The sequence below is a fragment of the Pocillopora verrucosa genome, chromosome 2, assembly GCF_036669915.1.
Source record: "Pocillopora verrucosa isolate sample1 chromosome 2, ASM3666991v2, whole genome shotgun sequence".
NCBI classification, from domain to species: domain Eukaryota; kingdom Metazoa; phylum Cnidaria; class Anthozoa; order Scleractinia; family Pocilloporidae; genus Pocillopora; species Pocillopora verrucosa.
The window spans coordinates 14,349,044-14,358,421 of NC_089313.1; the positions used below are offsets into that span (position 1 = coordinate 14,349,044).

At 35.1% G+C, this 9,378-nt stretch overlaps 2 protein-coding genes and 1 long non-coding RNA gene across 3 annotated transcripts in view; 1 reads left to right on the forward strand and 2 right to left on the reverse strand.

Annotated features, from left to right (window-relative positions):
* LOC131789908 (uncharacterized) overlaps nucleotides 1-4,861 on the reverse strand; it is a 56,933-nt gene extending 52,072 nt beyond the window's left edge. The window contains exons 1-3 of the long non-coding RNA XR_010716714.1: nucleotides 4,788-4,861; nucleotides 3,532-4,416; nucleotides 1,777-2,565 (exon numbers count right to left, since the gene is read on the reverse strand). This is a non-coding gene — a long non-coding RNA (uncharacterized lncRNA). The remainder of the gene's footprint in view (nucleotides 1-1,776; nucleotides 2,566-3,531; nucleotides 4,417-4,787) is intronic.
* LOC131789889 (uncharacterized) lies at nucleotides 741-3,144 on the forward strand. The gene is made up of 4 exons (XM_059107075.2): nucleotides 741-879; nucleotides 974-1,124; nucleotides 1,737-1,843; nucleotides 2,365-3,144. Exons 1-4 carry the CDS (start codon nucleotides 871-873, stop codon nucleotides 2,680-2,682), a joined length of 585 nt encoding a protein of 194 aa, XP_058963058.2. The 5' UTR covers nucleotides 741-870; the 3' UTR covers nucleotides 2,683-3,144.
* Nucleotides 4,862-5,665: 804 nt separating the features above from the next.
* Nucleotides 5,666-9,235, reverse strand: LOC131789861 (ubiquitin-conjugating enzyme E2 W). Its single transcript, XM_059107047.2, has 6 exons — nucleotides 9,073-9,235; nucleotides 8,913-8,941; nucleotides 8,396-8,469; nucleotides 7,554-7,709; nucleotides 6,750-6,825; nucleotides 5,666-6,238 (listed from the first exon to the last, which is right to left on the reverse strand). Exons 1-6 carry the CDS (start codon nucleotides 9,177-9,179, stop codon nucleotides 6,225-6,227), a joined length of 456 nt encoding a protein of 151 aa, XP_058963030.1. The 5' UTR covers nucleotides 9,180-9,235; the 3' UTR covers nucleotides 5,666-6,224.
* Between the last annotated feature and the right edge of the window lie 143 nt (nucleotides 9,236-9,378).

The following is a 9,378-nucleotide window of genomic DNA, read 5'->3' on the forward strand; positions in this document are numbered from 1 at the left end:
AATTTCATTTTTTTTTTTCTCCATAGCTCTGGTAAGGAAAACGTAAAGAAAACAGAAAAAGGTAAATGTGTTTTGTTGTTGCATGTCTTGAAGATTTATAGACAGGTAAATGATACACAAGTGCTTGCTTTATTTATCACCGATTTGATGGTGATGATGGAATCTTATTTTTCTTCGAAGAATAATGGAATTTCTTTCAAAGTATCCAATTTCTGCTTCTTAGATTTACTGCGAAAAGAAAAAACTAATCTCCACTGTTTTATTCCGCGCGTAAAAATCGGAATTGAACATGACCCTTTTGACCTATATAACATTCCTCTCTTTGGTGGAGCCTGAATGTCACGCAGCCAGTTGCGTGACGATTTGGACAAGAATAAATTAGAGTGGCTAATTTCTAACGTCACTGTGAAAAAGGAAAGTTCAGTTTTTCATTTTCTTTAAGAAATATCTTCTAGCCAATTTAGAATAACTCTAAAAGTCTATTTTGGACAAATTTTTAGATTCTTAACTTGCGTGACTTGTTTTCTCTTATTATATGAAAAACACTCTTCTCCTTGAAACAGAATCTCGAGCATTTCCAACTATATACTCAATTGGCAGCCATAGAAACTACTCTTACTCGATAAAAGCTCAGCTTATTTCGAAATCCGTGCGAGTCACTCACGTATTTGACGCTTTCATTTTCTAAGAAGACCGCGTGACTCTGGGGACTTCCTGCTGTCAATTTAACATCTGACTTCCTCAACTTTCTGTATAAAGAGATCGTCGATTCTAAAGCTTTCCATTCTATTTGCAATCAGCAAAGATCAATATCAAGAGAAACTAGGGACTACAGATCAAGCTTGGAGAAAAACCCGTCACAAGGCAAATATGGTCGAGGTACGGTAAACTTACTATACATTTAATTTTCAATCGTGGATTCGATTTAGATCCTAAAAGATGTTCCGTTTTTTTTTTCAACTTTCCCGGACAGTCAATTGAAATCAGCGCGTGCGCTCGAATGGACATCCCCGAGCACAGACTTAGCAGAAGCGGAAACCTCTTCATAGCAGATTTGCCGAAGAACGAACCTGGTCGTCAAATTCCTGTAGAGTTTACTGGGAGCCATAGGGGCTACAAAACAGGTAAATTTAAGCGTATGGTAGGGTGTGATCCTCACAATGCTGTTATGAAGCTTTTCTGCATGTTAAAAGTGGCATAGTCCAAAATGATCGCGCATAATATAACTGACTCGATGCCGATTTAAGTGCAAGTGGACCTTAATGTGTTTAGAGATTGGCTTTATTGTAAATGTAATGTACATGTAAAGACACCTAGGAACTTTTTTTCTCATTTTCAATTTTGACGGCGAGTTAATTGCAAAACTGCTTTAAATGACGCCCAAATATCTGTGAGCATTCACAAGGCCTTGTTAATCTAGTCATACTAGCAACTTTTGTGTTAAAATTATTCCATATAGTAATGCAGAACTTTTCTGTTTTTGCAATTCATGACTACGTAAAATTCGATAACTAGTTTTCGTGAAGTGTTTTCGTCAGAGACCAGGAAAAAAAACTTTGAGCTTGTAGGTTCCCTGTGTTTTAAACCCAGCTTCAAAACATTATTCAGCATGCCACTAGACTGATCACATGACTAAAATAATTTTCACTGTGGTTTAGAGGCAAATTAAATTTACATTGAAAAGTTCAGTTTACCTCAAATTAAAATTGATTTTTTTTTTATTTTCATGTATCTAGTATTTTACATAGAAAAATCTTATAATTATGGGGCACATACCATAAGATATGACTTGGGTGGCAGCCATTACTACCTGTGTGTAGAAGGAAACAGGGTGTTTTTACAGGTGAGTTGTAATTTACTGTGGTTATGAAATTATTATCACTTTTCAACTGCAACTTCCCATAAACAAATTACTTATGTAACAATTTAGCACAAAGAGTGGGCAAAAAGTAACTATTTGAATCTCTTTCTTGGTTTACATTCTTAGTTATTTTATGTGGGAAATGATTATTTGTGGAATAACTTTGAATCATTTTGTAGTAATGACTTGCCCCCACCCGGACCAATAATGCAGCCTTGTGTTACTTTCAGTAAAGTTACAACTGTCTAGTTTAGGTTGTTAATATGCCATTTCACAGTTTTGCACTAGGTCACCAAGCCTTTGATTTGGAATGAGGCTGAAGGTGACCTTGTTGTGATAGAGACCAGTATCTAGTTAGTATTATAACAAAGTAATTTACATTTGAAAAGCAGCAAGGTTTGTATCATAGCAAGGTCACCCTTAGCCTCACTCCTATTCAAAGGCTTGGCAACCAAGCACGCAACTGTAAAATGGACCATTCAAATCTGTATTTTTATTTTCAGTTGGGTGTCCATCAGCCTGATGAAATGAAATACATCTTTGAAGTTCAACATGTCAACAAAGATAGTGATTACATGTCTATTAAGTCTAAATACACTGGGAGGTACCTTGCCAGTGATGAAGATGGAAAGGCATTTGTGGAGGAAATCAAGCCTTCCTTAATGAAAGACAACCAGCCGACTGACAGACAAACATGGTTCCTTCTACACTTTGTGGAAACAGTGAAAAGAGAAAGAGAAAGTACATTTTACAGTTGTAACTTTGATAGCACAAGTATTGACTTTTCTGTCACATGTCAGGCTCAAGTGGAAGCCTGTTAGGTGTAAATATGTTTCAATGTAAAAATACATGTACAGGAATAGAGAAGGAGAATTCTAAAATTTTTTTTTCATCCTGGGACGGTTTGTTCCATGTTTTATTTTATTTTTTTAATGTTTATTTTTTTGTAAATAGTTTGGATTTATTTCTTGCTCAGTGTATGTTCACTTCTTTCCAGCTTAATAGTTTTTATTGGTTTTTGATCCTTTGAAATGAAGGTGGGAAGGAAGTAAGTAATTCATGATTGTTAACTGGTGAAAGACACTGGAATAGATTCAATTTTTTTTTTTGACAAAATATAAGATATTTCATGTAGCTTTACATTTTAAGAAACTTCCTTCATGTGTTATCAAGTATTACTTTGTATTTGGCTTTAATATGTAGTTGTAATAACATGACATTAGTTAAGGAAATATTACCTATTAAAAATGTTCTAGGTAATATAAGTTGTAACTGGTACTGTAACCAGAATATGTATTTTACTGTATGAGTACCAGTAAATTTCTAATAAAAGCATTATTAGTGGAGACAGTCATTCTTGCTGTTGGTTTAAGACTAAGATAATGTACCTTGAGGAGAGGAAAAAAAATGAAACTAAATCATTGAAATCTGTTTAATCACACCTTTGTTAAAACTACAGCATAAATACAAGCTGAAAAGTGCAGTATGCATGTGTGGAAATTGTAGAACCAAAACTGAAGCAATCGTTATCCATCTGTAAGTATTGAAAGGAGTTGTTGAGAACTCAAAGTAACCAATTGTAACTGACTGCAAGTGAGGGAAACTCATTAAGTAACCAAGTGGAAGTGGACACTGATCTATAGGGATAAAGCTTCACAAAATGTTGTTACCTTAAGGCTGATTTTCACCATTTCATGATGGAAATGCAATCTGAGAAATAAATAGTGAAAACTAAAAATAGAAACTTCAAAGAGATTTTAGAAAGCTTGACCTGATAAAGGGTACATGACTTACAAGGTTTTTGTTCCAAACTGATGAAAGAAAAACAGATGAAAGACATGGAGAATTGTTTGAAGGCTTCTTATACAATCAAACTCAACCTCTTATTACTTATTATTATTACAATAATTTTGGTTTAATCAGCTAAGTTGACAATGTAAATTGGCCACATAAAGAGTTTCAAAGCTGACACTTTGAGGGACAACACTGCCAAAGCGTTTGCTTTAAACACTGGCTCTGATGAAGGGCTAATGCTCGAAATGGAAGCTTTGAAACTCTTTGTGATGCTTAATTTACATTATCAACTGAGTTGATAAACCGAAATTGTCTGGTTATACTCCCTCGCCAGTGCAGCACCACAGTTTCTTTAGAAACTTACCCCTTCATTCTTCTTGCTTTGACTTGCAATTATCAACACTTGGGGCAGCCCTTAACTCTTTAACTCCCAGATCAAATTTTTAATTCTCCTTACTGTCAATCATACAATTCTTATAATATTAGTTCAGAGAACTTAGTATTGGATCAACTAATTACTCCCAAATTGATATTTTTCTTTATTCATATCTCTTGTCTGGTTGACATTGTAAGGAGAAATTCTGTCTTGGTCACTCATGGGAGTTAAAGGGTTAAATTAACAATATTGCACCATGCACTACCATGTAACATACTTTGTCATTATTGACTGATCCTCTCGTAAATTTGGATCCAGTCTGACACAATGCTGGGACTATTTTGTTGCCAACCTGGGAGCTGGATAAGATGAATGAATAAGGAATCTAGAGAGTAAAAGTAAATGAAATGGCATTCAAGTCCTCGAGAAAGAGGCAGGAAACGATGAAATGGTGAAAAAAAGTCTTTATCGTGCATTACTTGTGCTTTAATTTACTGAGTGAGTAATATAAATTGACCACCATAAATAGTTCTTAAAACTGAATTTTCAAGCGCTGGCCCATCATCAGGCCGTACAGAAATTGCACCCCAGGCATTTATTTCCAGGCCGACGAAAGATCACGATAAGTCACGTTCAAGTTGATCGATTGAATGCACACATTTGAGTACTTCATGAGAGGCGCAACTTCTTCCTTTACATAACGGGAACACTAAAACCAAATAACCAGTGAAAAAAAAAACGCAAAAATGGACAAACCTCTTAGAAAGCCTCCTAGTAATCCGCCCCGGTATTGAGCCCTAGACTGCGCCATGTTGTAAGCATCTCCTGCTCCATCAAGATATTTATACGGCATGTAACACGCAAGAAATTGTCTCGCTTTTCTTCAACTTTGTTTTTCGCCTAATGCACATCTGGTCCTGGTTGTTCTAATTTCGGATAACGCTATCCACTGGATAAAGCTCTATCCGGTAAGTAGCGCAGTACATTTTGTAAAGAGTTATCCGCTGGAGAGCAATTCATCCGTCGGACAGTGTTATACGCCCTTCTACAACTGGACCCTGCCGTTTTTTTCAGTAGTTCGTTTTGGGCCCTTTTTTACACAGACAGCTTACTGATTATTCATCAAGAAAATACTCCCCAAATACAACCATCAACGACAGAAATCCTAAATTCATACATTTTAATTTGTTATTTATTTATTAATTTTTCCTATGACCTGCATAATGTATATGCAAAAATTATGAAATTGTGGTGGAAACACCAAACAGCAGCCACATTGTGGTTATTTGAATAGTGCCAACGTACGATCAGATCACATCAGATTTATACCTTTACTAAAACAAACTTCCATTCTTTGAAAATTTTCACAAACTTTTGCCTAAAATGTGCCGATGCCTGAATAACTTACTCATAACTACATGGTAAGGGGTATAATAATGTTAGTTCCAAAATGTACAACAATGCAACAATTTTCAGTTTAATTGACTTGGCTTCCAGCAACTTCTCCTTGCACCACTTTCTCTTGTTTCTCTGGAGGATCAGATTTGCTGACAGTCCGGATTTTTTTGAGGGATTTATTACAATAGAGATGGAAAACCAACAACAGGAAAAACTCATTAAAATGGGACAATGAATACTTTCGGAATCAAATTTTATTTCATAACCTATTTACATGGCCGAAGGCTCATAAATGTTCCTAAAAGTGTTAGTCTGCAAATAAGTAAAACTTATACCAAACATTTTATTTAAAAAATTAATCCTTGTTACAATACCATTGTAGTTGTAGCAAGCTTTCTTCTGGCAAGACTGGGTTAAATATGCATTTTTGATACAACCATCAGGTAGAAGCCTAAATTAATGGTTTCTCTGTCTTCATACACTTTCTCAAAAGCATACTTGTTCTGCAAGTGAGTTTTTTAATAATTGCAGTTCATCACCACAACAAGATAAATCACTCTTTCAAAAATTGTGAAAATCTTTTACAATCAATTCTTGTTTCCAAAAACTTTACACAAATCATTTTCCATTAACATCACAGAAATCAAATTATCATTACAAACACCAGAATAAAGAACTTAGTATTCAATTTAGTAACACTGTACATGGCTAGTGTGCTCTTTCACTAGACACACCTCTCGTAAACAAGAAATATTCTAACAATCGATTACAATTTAAACCTAAAATGGAGACATGTCAAACAGAATCATCTGCAAGAGAGAATGAAAATAAGTGTATTTAATAATTATATATAACATTTCACTCACTCCAAAATGTGAAAATAATTTGGTCTGGAATTTAACTGATTCTGAACAACTATTTTTTGTGCTTGACCTTCATTCTCTGAATTCAGAATTCCTGGGAATTTTCTGTCCCATACACAATTTCTTTTGGTTTTAGTCTCCTGACTATACAGATTTGCCCCCTCCACTCGATAACCAAAATAACAATATACATATATTTGGGAAGAAAACAACTAATGTCGATAACATGAGCGGATAAAATAATCTGAAATAACACCAGGTGGGAAATTAAAACATCAATATGACTTAACTCTGTTCCCAATTTTTATCATGCCTGTATCAAATCTTTACCTAATAGTGAATGTTTAAATAATGCCAGAAACAAATTTTTTTAAGTGTACATCACAGAAACTTGTTGAAGCAATTGAGGTTCTAAATTAAACAAACTTTAGCTCTAAAATGTGTTTAGCAAACTTACCATGATACCACCATCTTGTTTTCTTTGGACTTTTATGACATGTTTTAACATACCAGTTATTATCAGGAGGAAGTTTCTAGAATGAGAATAAAGAAAATAATTTAAGTTATACTGTCAAATGCCATGGTAAGCATTGTTATCACAGAAAATAATCATCTCCTTGCATATAAATTAGCTTTTTCATATCAGCTAATGCAGTGTTCTCCCTTATTTTAAGCATGACAGGTAAAATAAATTTTCAAACCGGTAAAGCAATCCTTTTACAAGTTGAATTTTCAAGAATTCCAAGCAATTTTAAACGGTAATAAGAGGTACTACAGGCAGTAAATGTTACCGGTTACTGCCTGCAAAGGAGAACACTGTAATGGGACTTACTGATGACTGAGGGCAATTCAGCGGGCATCAGAGATCTATTTGCTCATGCTCCATGGCCAATGTCAACAAGCAACTATGAAAATCACAAAATATTGTACTGCACAAAGTACACCTATATGAAATCAGTGATCCAGCAATAAACAGTTGAAAGCCTCATGGGAAGCTGTACATGATGTAGAAAGAAATGAAAAGGACGCATCCAAACAAGTTGCTAGATACTTTAATCTCCCTTATCATTCTAAACATCATATGGCAGTCTGTGGCCTTTCCCTAAATCTAGGCAGTTCAGAAAGCCACAAAACTCTAGAACAAATATTTATCTTTCAAATTAGCACTCTTAATCCCCAGGGTATCAATAATGATGATGAGTGGGAAAAATGAATTAAAAAAACATTTATACATGCTGCCTGGAAGAACAATTGAGCTTACCTTTTCTTGACAGCTACTTAGCATACTGACAATACTGAGACAGACAGATTCCACTGAGAGAGCTGGAGACCAGTCATCCGTCAAGATTGACAAGCATATATGTCCATTACTGTAAACGTGAGGATGGACAGGGATATTTGACCCTCCAAATATTACCTGCATCAAGAAAAAAAATTTTCCTTAGTGGCTGTGAAGGTGAGAGTTCTTTCCCTCCTGTTTGTATGATCTATTGCATGTAGCATAACCATCAAATTCCTAAAACAAATGCTTTCTATTGATTGGTTCCTTTTAACCCTCTAACTCTCACAGGTGACCACAGCAGAATTTCTCCTTACAATATCAATACAATATCAAGCAAACAAGTAATGAGGTTAACAAAAAACATTAATCAAGAGATTATTAACTATTCCAATTTTTGCCCATTATTTGAATTACAAGGCAGACAGAAAGGAGAATTTCTATCGAGATCTTGGAATTTAAATGGTTAACCCTTTAACTCTCAGAAGTGATTAACATAAAACTTCTCCCTACAATATCCATACATTCTTCAGCAATCAGGTAATGAGAATATTCAAACTTGTCAAGTAGAAGCTGCTATCTTGATCTAGCACCAAGTTCTCATAACTAATTTACTAGGAAATGTGTAGCAGCTAAAGGGGAGAATTAACAATCAGATCTTGGGAGTTAAAGGGTTAAAGCACAGCAAAAGTAGTTGCATCTCCAAAATGCATATGCATTGCTTCAACGATATTACCAAGAAGTTGGGTTAACAACACTCATTCAACTCCACACTTTTTAAAATGCAGATCTCAACAAGGTGAAACAGGAAAAATCATTTTTACCTCAGGTGACTCAAAAGGATATTTAGATCCAAATTTAAATTCTAGCTGAAATTTTTCCCCATCATATAACGTCCCTAAAAAGCAAAAATACAAACAATATTTAATAATTCCAGTAAATCTTTTACATAAATACATAAACAACTTGAAACTAACTTTGTCCTGTGACTTTCTGTCTGTAGTAACTTGAGGGGCAAGTTTGTATTCATGATCAACTCTGTTTCATGAGGCAGGCTTCTTCCTTTCCAACTCTGTTTCATGAAGCAGGCTCCTTCCTTTCCAACACCCTAACTGATTTTTCTTTTCTAAATATCACAACCCACTGAATTTAAATATTGTAAACAAGACAAAACAACAACGATAGTCATATTTTCACGAGCTAATAATACGAAGGTTTCCATAAACACAACTGAATAAAGACTACCACAGTGGCCACCGTCAAAATATCAAGTTAATTTGAACTCCGCTGTGTTGGTTATTGAAATACTTAAGGATAAATCATATAACAAATTTGGTCTACCTGGAGCCCCTTCTACATGAATTATCCACCTGGAAAGAGAAAAATCGAACGAACATTTACTAAAAACGAAATTCACGGAAGTACAAACATTCCCATAAATCCGCCCAATTAAGTTTAGCTTTCCTTGATTGATATTAAAGGCAGACAGCTTAAAACTTACGTAGCAAGATTTGAAGATACTGAATCGCTGTCAAGATACATTCCAGGTGGAGGTTTCGTTTTGATCTCTTTCAACTCCTTTTGCAATCTCCTTTGCCAGGCCGCCATTTTGATAAATTGTAATTTACACTGTTATGATTGCCTCGATATGGTCCTTATGCGCCAAAGGAATGAGTACGGTGTTAAATAGGCTCCACTCCACCGCAGATATGACGCAAAGATGACGTAACAGGTGGTTCCCCCTCTGAGTCATTGGACAAGTAAGGCAACTATGTAAAAACATTTAGCAGACAAATGACTCAACCGT

Bases quoted from the DNA above. Each gene is read 5' to 3' on its own strand.
- LOC131789889 (XM_059107075.2), top strand. The intron at 1,125-1,736 runs GTAAATTTAAGC...TCATGTATCTAG, and splicing joins CCATAGGGGCTACAAAACAG to TATTTTACATAGAAAAATCT. The intron at 1,844-2,364 runs GTGAGTTGTAAT...TTTTATTTTCAG, and splicing joins GAAACAGGGTGTTTTTACAG to TTGGGTGTCCATCAGCCTGA.
- LOC131789861 (XM_059107047.2), bottom strand. From the start codon at position 9,179: ATGGCGGCCTGGCAAAGGAGATTGCAAAAGGAGTTGAAAGAGATCAAA. The intron at 8,942-9,072 runs GTAAGTTTTAAG...TTCTCTTTCCAG, and splicing joins GTATCTTCAAATCTTGCTAC to GTGGATAATTCATGTAGAAG. The intron at 6,826-7,553 runs GTAAGCTCAATT...TTCTCATTCTAG, and splicing joins TAAGTAGCTGTCAAGAAAAG to AAACTTCCTCCTGATAATAA.